Source organism: Leptinotarsa decemlineata, unplaced genomic scaffold, assembly GCF_025532065.1.
Source record: "Leptinotarsa decemlineata unplaced genomic scaffold, Ldec_3_MD MMD2_tig00001393_RagTag_RagTag, whole genome shotgun sequence".
In the NCBI taxonomy this organism is placed as follows: domain Eukaryota; kingdom Metazoa; phylum Arthropoda; class Insecta; order Coleoptera; family Chrysomelidae; genus Leptinotarsa; species Leptinotarsa decemlineata.
In genome coordinates this window covers 1504292-1527405 of record NW_027412562.1, presented here as the reverse complement: position 1 = coordinate 1527405, position 23114 = coordinate 1504292, and the positions used below count along the sequence as shown (strand labels likewise).

At 33.9% G+C, this 23114-nt stretch overlaps 1 protein-coding gene across 3 annotated transcripts; it reads left to right on the top strand.

Moving 5' to 3' along the window:
• The first annotated feature begins 2983 nt into the window (after positions 1 to 2983).
• Positions 2984 to 22686, top strand: LOC111515937 (C-type lectin mosGCTL-1). 3 transcript variants are annotated; one of them, XM_023171593.2, is made up of 4 exons: positions 2984 to 3114; positions 4802 to 4893; positions 6301 to 6409; positions 7338 to 7768. In XM_023171593.2, the coding sequence occupies exons 1-4, from the start codon at positions 3021 to 3023 to the stop codon at positions 7568 to 7570; spliced, it is 528 nt and encodes a 175-aa protein (XP_023027361.2). In that variant the 5' UTR covers positions 2984 to 3020; the 3' UTR covers positions 7571 to 7768. The 3 variants fall into 3 exon arrangements, with proteins under 3 accessions (XP_023027361.2, XP_074032174.1, XP_074032173.1); XM_074176073.1 differs by lacking the exons at positions 4802 to 4893; positions 6301 to 6409; positions 7338 to 7768 and adding exons at positions 16709 to 16800; positions 19966 to 20074; positions 22352 to 22686 and having other exon boundaries at positions 3035 to 3114; XM_074176072.1 differs by lacking the exons at positions 2984 to 3114; positions 4802 to 4893; positions 6301 to 6409; positions 7338 to 7768 and adding exons at positions 11745 to 11903; positions 16709 to 16800; positions 19966 to 20074; positions 22352 to 22686.
• The last annotated feature ends 428 nt before the right edge of the window (positions 22687 to 23114 follow it).

The window sequence follows — 23114 nt, the reverse complement described above, 5'->3', positions numbered from 1 at the left end:
AGATTGAACAGAGTTCATTCTTCCTCTTGCACCTTACAAAAAAAAAGAAAATGATGAAAAACAAAAAAAAACAAAAAAATAACAAAAGACCTAAAATAAAATTGGAATTGTGATAGCGGGTACAACATTTAATTCATGAGGCGGATATCGATACAAACATAAGGATACTACAAATATTTTAGCTATGGCCTACAAGAGCCAATGTGTCATAGAATATATTCGGGTATTATTGATTTTTCAGAAGGTGCTTTTTCAGGCAGTACCTGAAACTGGAAACAGATTTCGACCGAAAGGAAGGTGGTAGGTTGTTATAGAATTCAGCTATCGTATATGTAAATGACCTTTTGAATAGTTCTATGGAGTGTCTAACAACATGGATCATTTTGTGCTTGATGTTCACATTATGAACATCAGTTCGATAAGTTATTTTGTTATAGAGGTAGGGAGGTGTTCTATTGACAATAACTTTATGAAATAATGTCGAAGAATGAAGAGTCCGCCTATCGTACATTTTCAGCCACCTAGCTTTTTTGAGTGTATGAGAAATCGGTTCTCTTTTCTTGATACCGTATGAAAATCCCAAACAAGAGTTTTGAACTCTTTGAATTCGTTGTTGCTCATTTTTATTCAGAAAATAATGATACACTACGTCACAATGATTGAAAATAGATAATATCAACGAATCACAAATGAGTAATTTGGTTTTTAGGCTCAAGACATGCCTATGAGGGTATAATACTTTCATTTTCCCAAATGCTCTTTGAATCAATGTTGAAGTATGTTTTTTGAATTTGAGTTCATCATCGATACAAACTCCTAGATTTTTAACCTGATTTACAACCGGTAAAACAGTGTCATCAATTTTTATAATTAGATCTCTAAGTTTTGACCTTGCGACTTTCCTTCCAAATACAATCATAGAGCATTTGGAATTAATAACTTCCAGGGCATGTTCCCTCGATACATTAACGAATTGATTCAAATCGTCATTAATGATATTTTCGCTTTGCTGTACAGAGTCAGGAGTAAAAGAATAATACAACTGTGTATCATCGGCATACATATGATATTTGAGTTTTTTAAACAGGTTGTCAAATAGGAGGTGTAAATTATGTAGAGGATAGGTCCAAGGATTAAACCCTGTGGGACACCTGAAGAAGTATTTTTGAAATCTGAAATGTGGTTCTCCACTCTAACAATTTGTTGTCTATGTGAAAGATATGAATCGAAAAATTTCAAAGTGCTTTGACAAAGTCCATTATAATGTAATATAGATCGAAGTAGTTGATGATTCAATGTATCAAAAGCTTTGCTAAAGTCGATCAATAGTAGGACAGTGATTTCGTCTCTATCCGATGCTGCGACGATATCATCTAATATATTCAATAAAGCTGTAGCACAGCTATAGTTTGGTCTGAAACCAGATTGCATAATTGGAAGTACATTGTTGTTGTGAAGGTGGTTTCTCAGCTGTTGAGCAATAGCCTTTTCCAAAATTTTGGAAAGAAATGGAAGAAGACTTATAGACTTATGTAAATAATAATAAACGTTCAGGATATAAGAACATGGTCAATAAAATTGAATAAATCAATTCAAAATAAATTGAATAGAATCAAATCAATAAAATACCGTAGACATTACAGTTAGTCTTTCCAATTGAAATTATCATCGTAAAATTCTGCTAAGCTTTATTAAGGTCTCACAAAAAGCAAGTCTTTCAACTGTTTCTTTCAACTCTTTCAGCGGTAATTTAAAGCTGAATCTTCGCCTGGTTCGTTGATTCGTGCGATATTGAATATTAAAAATACCATGTTTTCGCCAAAAAAAATTACAAAATAATTAATATTTTAAAAACTGTGAGAGGTAGGTGAAGAACATGGTCCACAAAAGTAATTTAAATTTCGATGTAGAATTCAAAAATGAAATAATATATAGGGTGTTCCATTTGAAATTTTCAAGTTGATGTCTGTTACATGTAAATGTGGCAACAATGCGGAGATGAAAATATTTTCATACGATAGATTACTCCCATCTACATCTGTGATCTAAATTTGAAACTCTCATCTTTTTTTGTTCTCTAGATACGTCTAATAATCCATCGAATATGAAATACCATATTCTGAATACCATATCTGTTCCACACCCATATGGGCATCTTTGCAAATTCTGAGCAAATAAGCATGTATCTATTCATTCATATATCTATGTTAGTGGTAATAATACCTACCATTTTTATGGAGCTCTATCACTAGAATCCTAAATTTTATCGAACAATATCGAAGAAGCATTTCATTGTTCTGATCAGTCTCAAATGAGTTATTGAACTTCATTCTCATATTTCCAACGGTATATCAATCTGGGGCTGTTCTTTTGCTGAAAATAAAATTTTTGTCACCAAAAACCAACAATTATATTGTAATCCCCATGAAGATTTCTATGAGCGTGTTTTGAAAACTGAAATTTTCTTACCTATCCTACTAGATGATCTTTGAATTTATATACACTTATTCATATACTTACGCTCATACTCTCATTATTATTTTTACAGTTTCTATATGAAAACTTACATTTTTTTTTCCATTTTTCAAACCAACTATTGAGGTTCATGTATATTAGGGATTCCTATTTCAAATAATGACTATATTTCAATAAATTGATGGATGTAGCCGTTACTACGTGGTAGGAGATCATAATGAAAAGAGAAACATAGAAATTTTTATTTCTCTTCTCATTATGACTATATTTTATATTTGTTTTTCATAGTCAATATTTATGAGACTAAGTTCAAAAGCAAATTTCGGAGATGGGCTTTGCTTTTTCATATTTTCTACCTTAATTTTTGTCGTTTATCATTCGGTATTATGATAAATGAAGAACTTGTTATTCTAATTTTTATCGTTAACTCGAAGAACTATTTCGTATTTGGACCAAGTTCAAAGATGTCACCTCCAACCGTTTGTTACCAAAACAATATGAGATACGGCAGAGATAAAAAATGCCTATATAAAGCCGAAAATGTGATGGTTTCATCAAATAAGTTCAAAATGTTGACCAAAATATTTCTATTAGGTTGTTGCATAATTGGTGCATTTGGAAATGATCAAAATGCTACAGGTGAGCAAGCTCTTTCAGTTTTCTTAGTGTAATTACAATTTCGAAAAATGTTTTTCTTGTTATTTCACATTCGAAGAAATCACTGCATTCATAATATGTGAAATGTATGGCTTTTCTCTGAATGAGTCACTGGTCAAAAGGAATTCATGATATAGATTCCATTTTGAAACATCCGGAATGTTTCCGGACGTTCTAAAATATTGTGGAATGATTCTGAACCTTTCTCTCTGCACGAGAAGAGTATTTTCCCGGATTCCAGAAAATTTTAAATTGCGAGGATAATTTTTCACGATCTGGTATAGAGAGGTTGTGGTTCTACATTTCAATTTCGTGAAATTCGACGTTTCTAATGGAAGGTAGTTATTTCAGATACATTTTTGATTCCTTTCCGTATATGATACAATTTTATGTAAGTGATCGACATAGATTTGCGAAAATATGATATAAGCATCCATCTTTTTTCTTAGCAAGTCGCCAAACAATTTTTAAAATTTTTTGTACATATTGAACTTGATAGTCCATAGAAAAAACATTTATATGGAATACAAATTGAGTCAAGAAGAGTGTTTTTCAGTTTAGTTCAGTTCAGTTCAGTAAATCAATTACGAAATATCAAAATCAATCAAAATTATCAGTGATATCATAATAATATTCCAAGGAATTATATTCGGTTTTTATTTTTCCGTACATTATTTTCAAAATCATTAAGGAAGGTAAATTATTGCATAGTCACAACTCTATTTCGTGCCAAAAGTGTCAGTAATCGTATAATACACAAAAAGAAAAATAGATGAAGATGAAGATAAGAAATATGATATGTTCGTAACAAACTACAGTGCAGAATTGTCGTAAACAAACAGTAAGAACACATCGCGAAAAATTTTCTCTTCAAACTTTCCATTCCTGACCTTCTCGAAAAATTATTTCGTCAAATTACATTTTTTGTACATCATCAATTTGAAAACTGTTCTCATTTTCTATCATTCATCAGTAAACATTTAAGGAATAGTTTAAGATGTCTGAAATTGAAATTTGCTTTGATATGCCGAAATATATAAAGTGGCTCCAGATTGCAGTAAAAATATGAGAACGTGATAAGGTGTTGATATTGAGACGAAAATCCGATGAACATAGGTCTGGAAATGTATTCCTTCCAAAATACAGGGCACTTCAAATTTTCCTTTTGAATTTTTTATATGCATTCTAGTGTGAATGTCTCTCATTCAATTTCACAAAGGTTGAACGAGTTCATTTCGGAAGATGACAGGTTTCTTCAGTCTCGATTAGAAACGAATTATTAACTCCAGTGACGGCTCGAAATTCAGTTTATTTTTTATAAAATTAGCTTCTGAGGGAGCACTTACAGTTTTGTACCGAAATTAGGAAACACTATGTAGTTTCCATACCGAAATAAAGGTCGATAAGTGATGGAAATCCATGAAAACGAAATACTACATTTCGGAATTTTCATATAGATTACAAAAAAAATGTGATAGCTTCGTCATAAGTTTCATTTTTCAGTTAAAAATATCGAAATAAAGTTTTACCTCATTATGATATACTGAAATTGAGTCATTTAAAAAAATGCTATATAAATAGTGGAAACGTCTATGAAATAACTTCCCGAGAACTGATTCACATGAAAGAAAAACGTGAGGAAGTTTATTTGTGATATTTTCATTTCCAGATACGAGTACAAACATCTATGATATCCAATTGAGTGTTTCCAAGTTTGCAACTATCAGTGGGAAGAATTACTATTTCCATGTTGTGTCTACGGTAAGATAATATTGGCTCTAATAGTGATCATTGTTTGGAACATTTCATAACATATTTGTTCATATTTTCATTGGACGTATTTCATAATTGTCCGTTTGGAGTTTCGCCATTATTCTTGTTGAAAAAGTAATGAAATAAACTGGCAACTCCAGCACCGATAACGTCTTTTCATTTAAAACATCTCGAAACGAATGATGTTACACAAAAATCTTATAACTTTGTCTATCGACGATAGTCACAGAGAATGAATATTTCGAATTGAAATTTGAAAACGACACTTCTCCCAACGTCCATGCACAGTACGATATAATAATATCCCGTGGAGTATTATCTGAAATGCAACTTATATTTACCCTGTATAGTTTTATGTGCTTGTGCTTCTGTTGAAGCGTTGAGGCTTCAATTGAAATTGGTCGATACTTGATATACATCAAATCCATAACGTGTTGAAACACCATTTCATCGCAAGATTTTCATTGGACCGTTCAAAAAAATGTAAACAACCGCTACACGTGTTTTGCTCCACAATAGTTTTATCAAGCGTTTTCATACTCTCAAGTTAATCGAGACTACTCTGTTCAGTTCGACTGCCACTTATAATTTTGTATTTTCAAATTTATTGGGGTTCTACTTTAACTCCGTTCTTCCACTATATATGCAGTTTCTAGTTTGACTTTCAGCAATCAATTTTCCTGGCTTATACCACAACGGACATTGAATTTCATCAAACATATATTAGTATAGGATTCCTTAATATGCAAATTCTTGAAAAACCTTTTTGTTCGTTTTTGGGACCCAACTAATTTCATAAAACTGGTCCTAATTCAAAAATATTTATCTGTGACATTATTTAGATATACATAACTGATGAAAACTCCCTCAGGCTTGTCCCTATAACTTTATTGCATCTTTTGGTGCCAATGTGGAAATTTGGTGGGTTGAAATTTGGTTTGATTTGATGTCCACATTAGATCGTGGTCGCAGCCTCCTAGATGTATTTGAATTCCACACAAGAAAAATCGTAGTGTATTTTTACTGAAATAGGTAATTCATATGTGAAATAATCGGCCATATTCAAGGAAGTACTCGTATTTCACAAAAATCCAAAAGGAGTAAGTACTTTCCAGTAAAACTGGAAATGCCACAAAAATATTCATAATACATTCAATTCCGATTGCGGTATCATTGGAACTATCAAAATCACACTTCAACATCTGAGACAATAAAATTATAGGGGCGAGTCTAAATCGGTTCACATAATTTATATATTATATAATAATATTGTGGGGATTTTTTCAAATATCTACTAAAACCCGATCATCTAGTTTTCCTAATGATGATATCCATTCCTATTTTGGTGTCCTAATGAATATTTGAGTCTGAGCAACAAATTTTTTCATTTTTCAGATGTCACATCCGAAAGCAAGAGTGTTCTGTCAATCTCTAGGAAAATCTTTGGTCAGCATTAAGAGCAAAGCGATAAACGATGAACTTTACGAAAACTTTGGAGCCAAAGGTAATATTGAAAAAATCTTTCATTAGAATTATAGCTTGTGAGAAACAAAGTAATTCATAAAATTCTGAACAATGATTTACTTAAAATGGAAACTTTGTCATTTTTCACTTTTCCAGACTTGCGAAAGCATCTAAAAGTCTTTTGTCACGTAGCGATTCTATCAATTCCAAATAGTTTTCATTTATTCTATGACCGTTCTCAAAAACGAGTGGGGCAAAGTTAAATTTTTCATCTAAATTGAAGATGTACTACATTTTCTTTGATACGAGTCTGTGAAAAATGTGCTTGTTTTAAAGAAATTGATTCGTGAAGAAAAACGTTGTTTTCTGAAATGTCGTTATTTCAGCACATTCATTTGCATCATCGCATTAATTGATTTTCTTATGTCTGTGAAATCACGTCACGGATACGTGTTATTAAAATCTCACAAACCGACATCATCATTCTCCTAATGGTTATTTGAATGGGTTTGAGAAATAATTCACGGACAAGACTGACTTTGTCATAGATCAGTAGATACTTTATACTGATGATGGTATCATCAATCGTTGATCCAAATAACTCCAAGTATTTATTGAAAATACTGGGACGAAAGTTTTTATAGATTCATATGGACTGAATGAAAATGGAATTGTAGAGCATTGCACATTCCTTGCTTCAGCGACTAATGATGCAAGAATGTGCGGGAATATTGGCAAAAATTAATTCGAAGGTAGTTCACGCTGAAAACAAAGAGTGTGTAAAAAACACTAAACAACTGAATTTCTAAAGATTTAGTTGCTGTTTCCGAACAGTTCCTACCTTTCAACAATGTCAAACAATTTTTCCACGGAATTGAAAGATTGGTGGTGATATATCAAAGTTTTACAATTGCGTATTTCTCCAATACTGAGGCGTATATTCATTGATTTTATTGGTTTCATTTCAGTTTCTCATAAATCATCTTCTTTCTGGACTTCCGGCGAGAAGATTGGTGCTTTATGGTATTGGACATCCATTGGAGCACCTTTCTCTTTCACCAGTTGGGCTCCTGGTGAACCTAACGATGCAGATGGAAGAGAACACTGTGTAGAGGCATCGTATAATCCAGATAAATATCACCTATTGTGGAACGATCTCAAATGTGACGCTGAAAGATTCGTTGTCTGTGTAGATCATTAAACTTGAATGCTATTAGTACAAACCAAATACTATATGTTGAAGAACAGTGCATACTGTGCATACAATCACTCAGAATATATTTTGCTCAAGTGAATACTTTGTTTCATCATTTTGAATTTATTATGGTATTTGGTTGGACAGTGATTTTCTGCTCATTTGCTTTCACATATTCGTCGATAATAAACGAGGTATAACTTATTGGTTGTTTCAATTACTACCCTACCATGCTGAAACGTAGTTTCAAGCATTCCGAAAATATGTTCTACTTAAAGTGACACAGTTGAAAAAATATATTTCTGCTGTATTCTCCCATCGTAATTTACAACACGAATGATTTCACTGATATCAAAGGGATTGAACGATGTTGCTCATCATTGACCATATTCTACAGTTTCGGCTTCTTCGGCTGTATTATCTTCTGAGCGAGTTCTAAACGAGTTATAACTTGCTGGGAAGATGGGACGTTGTATTGAAAGAGCTAATAGCATTAGTATTGTGTGAATTTTGAAGTATTATTATAATCCTACTTATTCATTATCAATCAACCACTTCTTATGAAGTAATTAATGTAGATTCCCACAAATTCACGAAAAGCTAATGAATACCTGGAAGTTACCATGTTCAAGACAATGGAATGATGAATTTTGACGAATCAGGCTCGGACAATTTATTTTATTCTTTTGCAACTTACATAGGCAAGGCTTTGGCTAGCATGACAACCAAAAGAAGAATGAACCACCAATAGTGTGAAAAGTTTGGAGATGAAGTTGAAATTGAAAAAATCGTTCCTCAGGCGTGTCTTATAACACGCCATACATGGCTTCCTCGCCCGAGGAAGCCATTGTATGGCGAAACACGTGTTGCGTTTTTGCAAAACTATCTAGTGAAAATCACACAATAAAGTGTTTTTAGAATATGTGCTGTAATATTTCACAAGAATGATTGGTGTGAAGAAATATCCTTAATGAATTGATTGATGTAGCCGTTAGTTATTACGTGGTAGAAGATCATCATGAAAAATTTCATTCATCATTTTTCATTATAGTATATGACCTGCTCAAATATACAATGAATTTTTTTCCTTCGGGTTTCAGTAGTCGATTTTGCTTCATATACCACGAAGATATTTAATTTCGGTCCAAGATAAAAATAATTCAGTAGTATGAAATTTCATTTCTTGTGTTGTGGCAGTGATTTGTTGATTGTTATTCAAATTTTCGGTAATGCTCGGAAATTGTTGATCCAAGGAAGTACAATTGCCGTAACTCAAGAATTTTTGATGGTTCAAATAACATCTCAATATAATAATTATTTTCGAGTTTTTGATAAATAGTTTTTTTGTACAACTTTCATTGGAAGTGACAATTTTTTTCAATCAAATAGCAATGAACAAAACATAATTATTTAATTCTCAAAAAAGTTCTATTATGATCAATAAATATAGATACAATTAAATTCTGTTACAAATGTATTATATACAATAAACACCAGCAAGAACTTTAAATGTGAATTTAAATAAAACGCGTGAGCTGTAAACAGTACTGTTTTTTAGTGATGTTTTTTAGATGATTCGGCGTCACCTGACACGGCCACTTCATAGCAAATGCGATAACATGAAAATATTTGATGGATGTAGCCGTTACTACGTGGTAGGAAATCATAATGAACAACAGAGAATTGGAAGTTTCTATATTTTTCATCACTTTCATTTGTAACTAACGTTACTGCAGTTTCGTCCTATGAGCACATTTTCAAACTCAAACTTCAAACTCACAATGGTCCATTACATTAGCCCTCATATACAAATACTATCCTTGTAGGTAATAAACTGTAAATTCAGGTACTCAATCGAGCCAAGTACCTCTATTAGTACTTACAGGGGTAATATATGTATATAAGGGCTAATGTAATGAACCATTGTTAGTTCAAAGTTTGAATTTGGATATGTCGTTATAGGACGAAACTGCAGTCACGTTAGTTACAAATAAAAGTGGTAAAAAACACAGAAAGTTCCAATTCTCTTGACAATAGACAACAATATCTAAAACTTCTCACAATATAGGCATACTCCAAACAAAAAAGACACCAGATTTATTAAATATGGGTTTTTTTTCCAGCGAACAGTACAATTTCTTTTCCTCTTTACCAAAGTGACACATTTCAGGCTGGGTTTGGAGAGGTTAGGTTAGGTTAGGTCCAAAGTGAGCGTGTCTCTTCGACCCTCCACCGCAACCCAGCTTCTTAACGAAGCCGATTAGTTTGTATGGTGAGTGGTCTTTCAGGTCAGATGGGGCACAAAGTATATGCTTTGTTAATGAGGTAGCAGATAGTCGAATTGCAAGAATCCCACCTTGATACCCATGTCAAACTTTCCATATGAGGGTTTTTGCACGTCAGCTACACCTGACGATGCCTTAGATTCAGCCGTGCAGTTTTTCGCTTCTGGTTTTGGTGAATCATCACTTGAGCGCAAACATTTGCTAACCTGCTCATGGGGGGTTTGTTTCCCCACCTGAGACAGATTCTGCGTACGCCGCTCAAAAATTTGGTGCAAAGCGGTTTTATAATGTTCCCCGATCTTGAGGAGACGACTTAGTCGTTTCCTGGCTGCACCACCAAACCTTATTTTGAGGTTCAGTTGTTGGATCAGGAGTTGGTGAGTTGAGAAGCTCTCGCTCCTAAACTAATTTTACAGGGAGGTCCGTTGGAGTCGTGAACTCGACATCCATCTCCTCTGTAGACTCGCTCCTGAATTAAATTTACAGGGAGATCAGTTAGAGTCATAAACTCGACATCCATCTCCTCTGTAGACTCGCTCCTGAACTAAATTTACAGGAAGGTCTGTTGGAGTCGTGAACTCGACATCCATCTCCTCTGTAGACTCGCTCCTGATGTAAATTTACAGGGAGGTCAGTTAGAGGCATAAACTCGACATCCATCTCCTCTGTAGAATCGCTCCTGAACTAAATTCACAGGAAGGTCTGTTGGAGTCGTAAACTCGACATCCATCTTCTCTGTAGACTCGCTCCTGAACTAAATTTACAGGAAGGTCTGTTGGAGTCGTGAACTCGACATCCATCTCCTCTGTAGACTAGCTCCTGAATTAAATTTACAGGGAGGTCAGTTAGAGGCATAAACTCGACATCCATCTCCTCTGTAGACTCGCTCCTGAACTAAATTTACAGGAAGGTCTGTTGGAGTCGTAAACTCGACATCCATCTTCTCTGTAGACTCAGCATCAGAAAGAATTTTTAATTTTACTCTGTCCATAAAAGTCCCACGAGTAGCTAGGAAAAGAAGGTTAATCATGGCAATTACGCTAATTTTTGTTTTCCTGAGCAAATAAACATTAATACATTCATCCATCTGTCTACGATATTGATTACAATATAATGCCATACCCACTGTTTCTCATGAAGTTTTTTCATCAGAATCTTGAATTTCGTCCAACAATATTGAAGAAGTATTCTTTTTTTTGATCAGCCTCAAATGATTTCTTGGACGTTTGTTATACAATTATTAATTTCAATATTCGCAACGAGATAGCAATGTGGGGTCTTTTGATATAAATAAAATTTTTGTTAACTACAAAATAATCAACGAAGATATTGAAATACCTATGAAGAGTTCTATGGTCATAATTTCATACCTACCCTACTAGATAATCATTGATGTTCATATACATACATATTCATCTTCTTATGTTCATACACTCATGTATAAAAATGATTTTCACAGTTTATATATGAATTTTTTATAAAACATCTAATATTTTTCCATTTGTTGAACAAAATATTGAGGTTTATGTATATTATTGAGTTTTATGTATATTAGGGATTTCTAGTTTAGATAATGACTACATTTAATATTCGTTTTCTATAAGTGAATACGTATAAGACTAGGTTCAAAAGCAAATTTCGTAGATGAACTTTGCCATTTCATAATTTTTAGCTTAATTTATATCGTTTCCTATTTGGTATTACGGAAAGAAAAGTATTAGATTTTACAATTATTAACATCAAACGTGAGATAATTGAAAAAGTCGTTTCGTATTCATACTAAGTTCAATGATGTCACCTTCAAACGTGTCAATAATTATGAATATATTATACCATATTCTGATAAAGTGATTTCTTCATTCTCTTCACCTAAAAATCATTGATTATTGCACATTTTCGTTACCAAAACAATATGAGATAAGGCAGAGATATGAAACCTATATATACAGACGAAAATGCAATGGTTCTATCAAATAAGTTCAAAATGTTGACCAAGATATTTCTATTCGGCTGTTGCATAATTGGTGCATTTGGAAATGAACAAAATGCTACAGGTGAGCAAACTGTTTCAGTTTCCAAAGTGTAATTACAATTTAGAAAAATATTGTCTGGTTCTAAACTTAATTAGTGAATGATTTTAAAATAAAACTAAATATTGATGTTTTTTGTGTACTGAAGGTGTTTTTCTGTGATCCACAATATTAGAAATTGTTCTGGAGCATTGTGAAATGCTTAAGAATATGAATGTAGTTGTTTTAGATGCAGTTTTTTCCTTTCCATATATGAAAGGACGTTATGTGAGAAATCTTTATAGTTTTGTATGTATGTTTCCTCAGAAAGTCGCTAATCTTCTTCGAATAATTTTTTAAATTTGTAAGTACAAATTGAACTTGATTTTCAAAAGCAAAATCAATCAAATGAAACACAAATTGAATAAAACACACTGTTTTTTCAGTTGAGTAAATCAAAAACTGATATCACAATCCATCAATATCATGAATCTCTTGATTATATTACTTAAAAATTGTTTTTTCTGAATACCCCATGTGGAGATGATTTTCATTCACAATCTTCTGTTCTATTCATTCGCAATATCAGCTTCAATAAGGGTCGCCTTTTTGACTGTTTTACAGCAACGATATGAGTGGTTGGCATCAACATCACATTAAAACGTACGACGATCAACAATCCCGAGATACGACAATTTCATGAAACACGACTCTTCAAACTCCTCTGAGTTCACAGAATATCAATTGAAATTTCGTCTAAGACTTGAATAATAACAATGATAGTTTTAAAAATGTAAAAATAGGTGTCGAATTGGAAATATTCATTTCCCACCTTCAGGCTCATAAAAGCTAGTGAGCTCGCTGTAGTTATTCTCGATTATCGGAGCAAAACGATATTTGTCGTAGAGTTTTCAGCTCCTGATGAGACGAATATTATCCAAAAAGAGAAGAAAAAACAGATGAAATATCAAGGCTCTAATCAGACCACTCTGTCAGGATCATTATTTTGATTATGAGACTACTTGCTGAAATTATGCTCTCCTCTATCTAATCTCACGACCATGCCTGCTTGCCGCACTAAGGCAGAAATCTTAGCCGAGCAAATACTGAAGATTCCATTCCTACTAAACCAGCGCAACCTTAGGGAAAAAATAATTATTACGTTAGTTCAATATTTTCTGGAAATGAAGTGTGCTGAAGTGTAGTTAGGTATGGAAAATGGAAAGAAAAAGGAAAAATAACATGAAATATTATATATATGAGATGAAATAAACCACTATAATTATAAGTGAAAATAGGTGTAGAAAGTAATTCTTATTTTGGTGCGAAATATTCACCCGAAGAGAAAAATGTTGTTTTTTTTAAGCAATGAATATTTTACATTATTCCTGAGTGAGTTGGGAATTGATATTTTTCAATAGATAGAGGAACTTTGATTCACATGACATGTGCTACTCATGACGTAATTGTGGAAGAATGTTTGGAAACCGTGAGTTTGGGATTTTTTATGAGTGTATGGCCAAAAGAAATGCTTTTTTTGGGAAAGAAAGTTTTTGGCTTTCTACTACTCCATCTGATACAAAAAAAGGGGGATGAGAGAATCTTCCAAAGAAAGGAAGGAAGTAATGATTACTTCCTTCCTTTCTTTGGAAGATTACTTCCTTCCTTTCTTTGGAAGATTCTCTCACCCCCCTTTTTTTTGTATCAGATGGAGTAGTAGAAAGCCAAAAACTTTCTTTCCCAAAAAATTAATCACTCCTAAAAAATATAACCCCTTCAATTCAAATGCTTTTTTGAACTCCATTTTGGAATTATCACAATATGATTCAATGTAGATTTAATTGAAAATGTACATAAATATAATTGTTAATATTTTGATGTCCGCAAATAACAATCAGCATGAGTCAGTAGATTTCTTGAAACATATTGTACTCACTTTTTTTTGAAGGCCAAGAGTTCATTAATTATTATGCAGTTGACACAATATCATATTTTTGTAGAAGTAATATGAGCAGAAGTATAACTGATAAAAAAATAAATAACAGTTCATTTCATACTCACTATACAGGGTGAGTCAACAAGATTCCCTCGGCCCATTCAGTCCTATCAGTGAAAACAATACTATAAATACTGAAACTATTTTCTCGCATACTGGGTGATTCAGCCGAGCGTGGCTAACCAAAGTTATATTTTTCTGAATGGAACACGCAGTATATAAATATCTCATTCGATTCCACATTTATTTTCTCTCTATGTTTGTTTTCGAATTTTCGTTGCGGCATTGCCAAGTTATTTCTGAAGAACCTATTTTGCGATTTTTTTAATCTGGCACTCCTCAGTTTGAGGAGTGCCAGAAATATGGAAATACTATTTTTTGTTATTCAAGCTTTCGGAAAGTATATTTTTCTCCTTTATCAAGAATATCTACAAAATAAAGATCATGTGAAGATTATACAGCAATAGATATGTTACAAAACTCACCAAAGTTAGTATAAAATATAAAAAAGGCATATAAATCCAAACGTAAAACGGAAAGTCAAATGCAAAATTTGACGTCGAAAATTTTGTTACAGCACCAGAGAAAATGTGATTATTATAATATTAACACACATAGTGAGTGAAAAATTATTAGTAATATGATATTGAAATTATTTGTTCAATTTTATTTATCAAAAGTTAAAATATAATTGTAAATTTGACTTAAATTTTGTATTTCTGATTTTTTGTTTGAATTATTATTATGTTTACTTATGTTTATTCAAACAAAAAATCAGAAATACAAAATTTAAGTCAAATTTACAATTATATTTCAACTTTTGATAAATAAAATTGAACAAATAATTTCAATATCATATTACTAATAATTTTTCACTCTCTATATGTGTTAATATCATAATAATCACATTTTCTCTGGTGCTGTAACAAAATTTTCAACGTCAAATTTTGCATTCGACTTTTCGTTTTATGTTTGGATTTATATGCCTTTTTTATATTTTATACTAACTTTGGTGAGTTTTTGTAACATATCTATTGCTGTATAATGTTCACATGATCTTTATTTTGTAGACATTCTTGATAAAGGAGAAAATATACTTTCCGAAAGCTTGAATAACAAAAAATAGTATTTCCATAGCCCGCAGATATTGACTGAAATACCCAAATCAAAAACAATTTATAGTTATATAGATATATATATATATATATATATATATATATATATATATATATATATATATATATATATATAGTTATATATATATAGGGAGCGTGAGTGTAGACCCACAGCACTTAGGTCACATGCGATCCATTGTACATCCTCCCGAGAAGTTGTCCTCCTAGGTCATCGTCCATCCTGTCCTTTCCAGGAAGGTGGACAGGTCACTGGGAGATATCTCCTTTATATTGGCAGGTGTAGGCCAAGACTCGCCGAACACAAACTCTTTTTGGCAAACTTGAGGTGTCTCACGGTGGCCTCCGCAAAGGTTTTGGAAGGTGCAGCGACATTACTGCCGTCCCCCTTCTTGGGGTTCCCTCCCTGGAGGTGCACAAGTGAGGGAGCTTTCCTGCAGGGGCGGAGCTCTTGGCAACTGCCGCAGGAAGTGCCCTTGCTGTTGGAGATGGACTGGGGAGGAGGGGGGGCTGATACTCCTGTCTTCTTCGCTCTCTTTCTCATTTTGGCTTCGGCGCCGCAAATGCGCTTACGTCTTGGCCTTTGTATTACATTACGAGGTGATTTGCTATGTTCAGCCCCATTCCAAGCAGTAGATTGGTGTGGACATTCCTGTTCATTCCCAGCCACCGCCTTAGATTGAGGTGAGCACTTCTGTTCAGCCTCAGGATTTGTTTTCGTTTTTGTTGTTTTTATTTTCGAGTTTGTTTTACTCATGTCTGTTCCCACGAGTAGCAAGGAAAGAGTTGGTCACCTCTGGCAGAGCCCCGCATTACCAGAGGTAGGCTGATTTTGATGAGGTTTCGCCCAGCTGTCGGCACGATTTCTTACACCTCAGCTTGGGTAGGCTGGTCCACGGTGGCATGTTTTGCAAAGGCTTTTGGGGAGTTTTAGTTCCCCTCACCGTACTTATTTCTGCCACTGACCAGGAGTCCGGTAACCCCGTCCGTAAGGCAGCATTGGCTTCCTGGCTACCCGATAGGTAGCCCAACCCACGGGAATAAGTGAACGTAAGAAAATACAATTTTCTGTGGTTACGACAGTTACTGAAACTTGGTATAATTTGTAGTACACCTGTGATAAAAAAGTAGTGAAATGTTGAAATATTTCATACCATTGAAAAAATACAGTATGTTCTGTTTTAGAACAACCGGTTTTACCGAGTACCCTATATATTGTTTCCGAAAGTTGAGACTCCAGAAATTATCATAGTGGTGTTGACTTATCATTTCTAATAAAGTCCACTTCATTGCTGTAGACATGCCAGTGGTGAATTAAAAAAATATTGTCTGCAAAATATGTTTTTCTGGAATAACTTGGCAAAGTCACAATGTATATTCAAAAACAAATATTCCTTAGAGAGATAAACAAATACAAAATCTAACGACGTATTCATATACTATTTGAAAAATATAACTTTGATTGGCCGCGGTCGGCTGAATCACCCAGTCTGCGAGAAAATGAGTTCGAAAGATAGTATTCATCGACATGACTGGAAAAAAAATTGAGCAATTCGAAAAATTGTTTTCTTTGGTAGCAATGGACCGAGGAAATCTCGATGACTCACCCTGTATATAGAAAGACAAAGAAAAAAATTATGTTAAGTTTATAACAAACTGAAGTGCACATTTGCTGTTAACAATCAGAGAAAGGTTATTAATGATGAACATTTATTTTCCAGATACGAATACAAACGTCTTCAATATCCAAGTGAGCGAATCTCAATATGCAACTATCAGTGGAAGGAATTACTATATCCATGTGGTGTCTACGGTAATATAATACTTACTGTTTGTTCAGATTTTCATTGGTCATTTTTCCGTTCGGATTTTCCGCAGTATTTTTGTTGAGATAAGTGAAGTGAACTACTAATTCCAACACCGATAATGTCTTTGCATTCACAACATACCTACTGAAACGATTGAATCCTCTCAAAAATCTAATGTCCATGCACAGTACAATATCATAGGATCCCGAATGATACTGGAGTTTTTTCCAACACCAAACCGTTATTTTACCACCTCGACACGTGTTTCGATCACCAAGTGATCATCTTCAATAGGAAGATCAAATCAGTTTGATATTCCTCTTGAAGATGATCACTTGGAGATCGAAACAGGTGTCGAGGTGTTAAAATAACGGTTTGGTGTTGGGAAAAAATATCAGTATCACTCATTACTACACCCAAGATTCCAAACAGTGCATCACAAGTATAGGATCCCGAATCAGCTATGTTGGAATATGAACTGAATTGCAACTTATAGTCACCCTGTATAGTTTTATGTGGCTGCTGTACGTTTTTGTGTTTTTGTTGAAGCTTCAAGTTATTGTTATGTAACGTAACGTATACAAATATTGTAAGCTAAGTTTGACCTATAGCAAACTATTTTCTTGGCTACCATTACTACGAGCATTGCATTTCATCAAACAGATATAAGAAGGAAATTTTTGAAGATGTTTTTGTTCGTTCAACAGCAGTGTTTCTAGGACTTGAATATCATTGTTGTCAATATGGATTTCGGACGAACTGTTCCACGTTCCAGGCGGTAAACAGAGTCATGGGAGAAATAGTAGATAACAGGTCTCACACTCTGTGACTTATTTAAGGCGTTTGACTGTGTCTCACATGAGCTGCTGCTGGCAAAGCTCGAGCACTATGGGGTAAGAAGAACCCCACTGAATGTCTTAAAGTCCTATTCAACCAACCGTCAACAAGTGGTATCTGTCAACGGAACTACTTCGCTACTTCGCTTCCCTGGTGTGCCACAGGGATCCGTACTTGGACCATTGTTGTTCACCATTTATGTTGAAGATATATTTCATTACTTGTTTCCAGATATGTGTATTGCATTTGCTGACGACACTTCATTTATAAATTCACATTATAGTCGACTTGTACTCAATGAACTTATGGCGACTACTGCCTCTAGAGCAGAACTGTGGTTCACGACAAATAAACTCAAAATGAACAATGATAAGACACAGGACATCATATTCTTCACTGATAAAAACATTTCGAATGGATCCACTGCTAAAATCCTGGGAATAACTCTCGATGATGAATTAAAGTGGAATAGCCACATAAACCATCTATGCAATAAACTGTCTAGCCAACTATTTTTGCTACGTAAACTGAAAAATATTGTGAACAAAGATGTGCTATTGACTACATACCACTCCCTCTTCCATTCGCACATAAGCTATGGTACCATTTTATGGGGAAATTCCAGTCAGGCAACAAGAGTATTGAAGTTGCAAAAAAGGGCATTGAGAATAATTCAAGGTACGCGCTACGACCAACCTTGTAGGTCACTTTTCATCAAAAATCGAATAATGGAAATCTAAAGTTGAACTCAGACTTCCACAACTATCCCACCCGAAATAATAGTCAGGTGAGGCCAAACAGGTTCAGACTGAAGATGTCTTCTTTCAACTCTCCCAACTCGAATTTGTACAATAAATTTAATGAAGGCCTAACAAAGCTCAGCATGTATCTTTTTGAGAAAAAATTGAAAGAACATTGAGAACATTGCTTTTATTCAAGAGAAGAATACATGAACTCCACAATTCACTGGTCCATTGCTATATATTCACCTTCTTTTTTATATATTTATTTTTTTTTATTTTTACATTTATATGTGTACTGTTACTGACCTGCTACTCGTGTAAGTTATTCACAGTGTAGTCAATAAAGTTCACTTCACTTTACTTCACTACTATGATGGTGAATAAGTATTTTTATAATTATTTCCTCACACTCACTGTATAATTTTTGGGAGGGGTGGAAGATAGCCTTTGGCTAACCCTTTTCCTTTTATGTATAAATATATTTTTATGCATAATAAACGATATTATTATTTTCATTATTATTTGATGTCCACATTAGATCATGGGTGTAAAGAGAATGTTAATCAATGGTGGTAGCCTCCTAGACGTATTCAAAATTTCGTTGGAAACAAAATCGCAGTATATTTTCACTAAAGTAGGTTAGGTTAGGTTAGGTTCAAAGTAAGTGGGTCTATTCGATCTCCTCCACAACAACCCGCAGGGGTATATTGTGGCTCACACCTACCAAATGACCACACTCGACCAAATGAACCCAGCTTCTTAACGAAGCCGATTACTTTGTATGGTGAGTGGTCTTTCAGGTCAATTGGTAATGATACGACTCTGCCGAACTCTAGAAACCTGATTCGATCGCCAACGAGGCAGGCATGGAGTGTATGCTCTAATGTTTCATCATTTTCCAAACAGAGGCGACACACACTGTTTTCCTACAGTCCAAGTCTCTGCATATGATGATTCCGATGACAGTGATCTGTAAGAAGGCCTGTTAACCATCGAAATTCATTCGTACTGTAGTCCAATAACTTTTTGGTATCAAGCTTCAAAGGGTGAATAAACTCCTTGAGTGAGCCAATCCTGGAAGTTTCTGCCACAAGTCCATAAATCTTCTTGCCATCCAGGCGTTCAATCTTTGTTTGGTAAAGCCTGAAGCGATGTCAATGACATGTTCTGGTCCTATGGCCAGTATGGCTAGGAATCTAGACCAGAGACTAAAGTAGGACATTCGTGTATGAACACACATAGTGTTCTATTTGAAAATTCAAAGTTGCAATAATTTTCTGTAAAAATATAAATGCTCAAAAAATATTCATGATTCAACCAATTCGAATTGGGATACTACCAAAATTTCACTTTAATACGAGCTGAGACTGAAACGTTATGGGCACGAGTTTGAATTGGTTTACACCTGGTTCAAGATTAAAAATACTCTAAAATTTTCAAATATCTACTCATACCTAACCTAGTTCTTTCAAATTCGAGAAATGAAAAGCCCTCAAACTTTATTTGGATTGCCAGCAACGTATGATATTTTTCCCATTTTGTTGTCCCAATTCATACTTGAGTCTGAGTAACAAATGTTTTATTTTTCAGATGACACATCCGAAATCTAGAGTGTTTTGTCAATCTCTAGGCAAAGCTTTGGTGAGCATTGAAACCAAAACGATAAACGACAAACTTTACGAAACAATTCGAGACAAAGGTAACTTTGAAACAATATTTTATCAGAATTATAATTTATGCAATCCTGAAAAACTTTTCAACAGTCTTGCATGTTCTCGAGTTTTCTTTTCCTACTTCAGTCTTTTTCTTGCTATATCCTTTTATCTACGGAATGACATTAGTGTTTCAGTCAGCAAATATTTTCTAATAGTAAGGATAGGGATTGAGGGTATCTCCAGTTTCATAATAACATTGCCAATTGATTCGATAGAACGTTAAACTGAAACCTCTGCATTTTTCTTCATCACCAGAACTGCAATACTATCTTCGACACGCCTTTCACCAACCAAATTGGCGTCTTCAGGAGATGAACAGAACTATTTCCCAACAAAGACGTTTCTATTCAGATGGAATGGGACCTTTGTAACTGTTCATAGCTCTTATCCCACACTTTGCTATTTTTAGACGTTCGAAAGCATCCAAAAGTCTAGTGTCGTATACTGATCTCAACAATTTCAGTTAGTTTTCATTTATTCAATGGTTTCGTTCACTTTGTCATAAACCAGTACTTTATACTGGTTACGGTCTTATCAATTGTTGACCCAAAATAACTATAAGAAATTATTTTGGACAGAAAATAATGGAAAGTGGTTTTAATTGTTCTTTAATTTTGTGTTACATACCGATCTATTTTCACTCAACCAGTAAATTTGAAATATGGACTGGATGAAAAATTTAAATTTATGAACTAATAAATTTCGTACGTACTAACCAATTATCCATTAAAAATATTAAATATTCTTCTCATAGTTATGTTAAAGGAATTCAACGTAATAGAGAAACTATCTACGTTACTACAGTATTTGTTGAAAGAATCAGACATTCTAGTAATTGGGGAGTTTGTGTTGAAATTTGGACTGGCAAGTAATTTTCTGTTTCTAGTGTTCCCATGAGGAACGTGATAAAATATCATTGATACTAGATTGGGTGAGTCATAACAGTTTGTTATAATTTCATAAATGAAAACTAAGTCGGTCATTATTCTTCGTTGTTCTAGAAGCTGTATTTTGTAGTGAGATCGAATTTCGCTAACGCCAAGTGTAACATAAGTCTTCGTTATTTTGAAATGCAAGTACCTTACAAATCAGTCTTTCTAATCGTAATTTATGTGTCTTATAATGTGGGCTCCATATGACACTTCCGAAATTAAGTTTACTGTAAACAAATACATAGTAAATAGATTTGATTGCTGCCTTGTTGAAGACTTTGCATATTATGCAGAAAAATTCCAAAGTTTTGCTGCAGGAATTCATTGCATAATCCAAATGGGAATTGAAAGTCATTTTTGTATCAAAATAGATACTAAGATTTTTAATTCGCTCTAATCTGTTAATAATATTAATGCCCAGGGGGTATTGAAAATGTATCGGTATGTTGTTACTACAAAAGGATATACATGCACATCAATTAATCAAGTTTCAATTTATTGAGGTTACAATATTCTGAAAAAGCATTGAGGTCTTCTTGAATCTGTGAGTAATCTCTAATCGTCTTTACTTTCTGAAGATTTTCAAGTCATCAGCATATAATAGTACTTGTGAATGCTTGAAGCAATCTTTCAAATCATTTATGAATACAAGAAACATCAATGGATCCAGATGTGAACCTTGATGAACTCCCAAGAAGTAGATCTATATCCATTTACTGCGATTGTGAAGGTAGGATGAAAGACATCTATGGAAATCTCCCTGTATACCGATTCCAGCAAATTTTGAAATAATAAGGTTATGGTCGACTTTATCGAATGCCTTACTGAAATCAGTATACAGTGAGTCCATCTGTGCTCGATTGTCTAATGCAGTTGAAATGTAGTCGGCATATATTAATAAATTTGTTCCTATGGTATCCTTGGAAAAAACCATGCTGGCATTCTATGATTGATGACTTGATATAATAAAACATAGAGTCATAAACGATGCTTTCAAGCAATTTGCTGAAAATGGACAGTTTAGTGATACCTAGATAATGTATTACTGAGTTTCTACTACTATATAGAGATTTTATAAATCGGGACTAGTAGAGCAGTTTTCCAAACCTCTGGGAAAGCACCAGACTGCATGGATTTGTTAAATAATATACTCGAGGCATAGCATAGACCAGAGGCACAGTTTTTAACGAAGTATGTGGGGTAACCATCGATCCCAACACCCTTATTCACATCAAGTGACTTCATTCTCTCTAATATAATTTCTGGAGTGAACTCTATTGAATTTAACTGATTATTATTGCTGAACTGATATCATTGGTTTCATTTCAGTTTCTGATAAACACATTTCTTTCTGGACTTCTGGCGAGAAGATCGGTGACATATGGTATTGGACAGCCATTGGAAAACCGTTCTCTTTCACTAGTTGGTCTCCTGGTGAACCTAATGATGCAGATGGAAGAGAGCATTGCGTAGAAGCATCATATCAACCAGATAAATACCAATTACTCTGGAATGACCTCAAATGTGACGCTGAGAGATACGTTGTCTGTGCAGATCTATGAAGTTGAATACTGTCAGTACGAACAGAATACTACTTTGGTTGGAAGTTATTTTCTGCTCATATGCTTTCACATATTCGTCTATAATAAATGAGCTATATCATATTGTTTGTTTGAGTTATCACCCAACTATTCTAAAAATACCATTAACGTGGTTTGATAGATTTTATGAATATGACTTTCCCACAGTGACACAGTTCCAGTAGCAACAAATATTATTAAACAGATAGGAATAGTGCCAAAAACAGTAAACAACTGATGAAAATGAAAAAGTCATGTCCTCATAGAAAACATGTTTTTTGTGTTATGAATCTTCTGATTGTTTTTTCTGTATAGCGTGCTGTGGGATATATAAAGTCTAGCGAAAGGTTCGCGTTAATAAGCATAATAATAACTTATTCAAGTAACATTTTATTGTGAGATTTCCACTGGACAGTTCACAAAACTGTAACACGTGTTTCACCACACAAAAGCTTTCTCAATCGCTTTCATGCATACAGTATGTACAGCATATTTCCAGATAGCTGGTATGA

What these genes read in the sequence shown, in the direction of transcription:
- LOC111515937 (XM_074176072.1), top strand. Translation starts at nt 11,780, where the DNA reads ATGAAACCTATATATACAGACGAAAATGCAATGGTTCTATCAAATAAG. An exon ending in AAATGAACAAAATGCTACAG is followed by an intron (nt 11,904 to 16,708) that starts GTGAGCAAACTG and finishes TTTATTTTCCAG; the next exon opens with ATACGAATACAAACGTCTTC. An exon ending in CGAAACAATTCGAGACAAAG is followed by an intron (nt 20,075 to 22,351) that starts GTAACTTTGAAA and finishes GTTTCATTTCAG; the next exon opens with TTTCTGATAAACACATTTCT.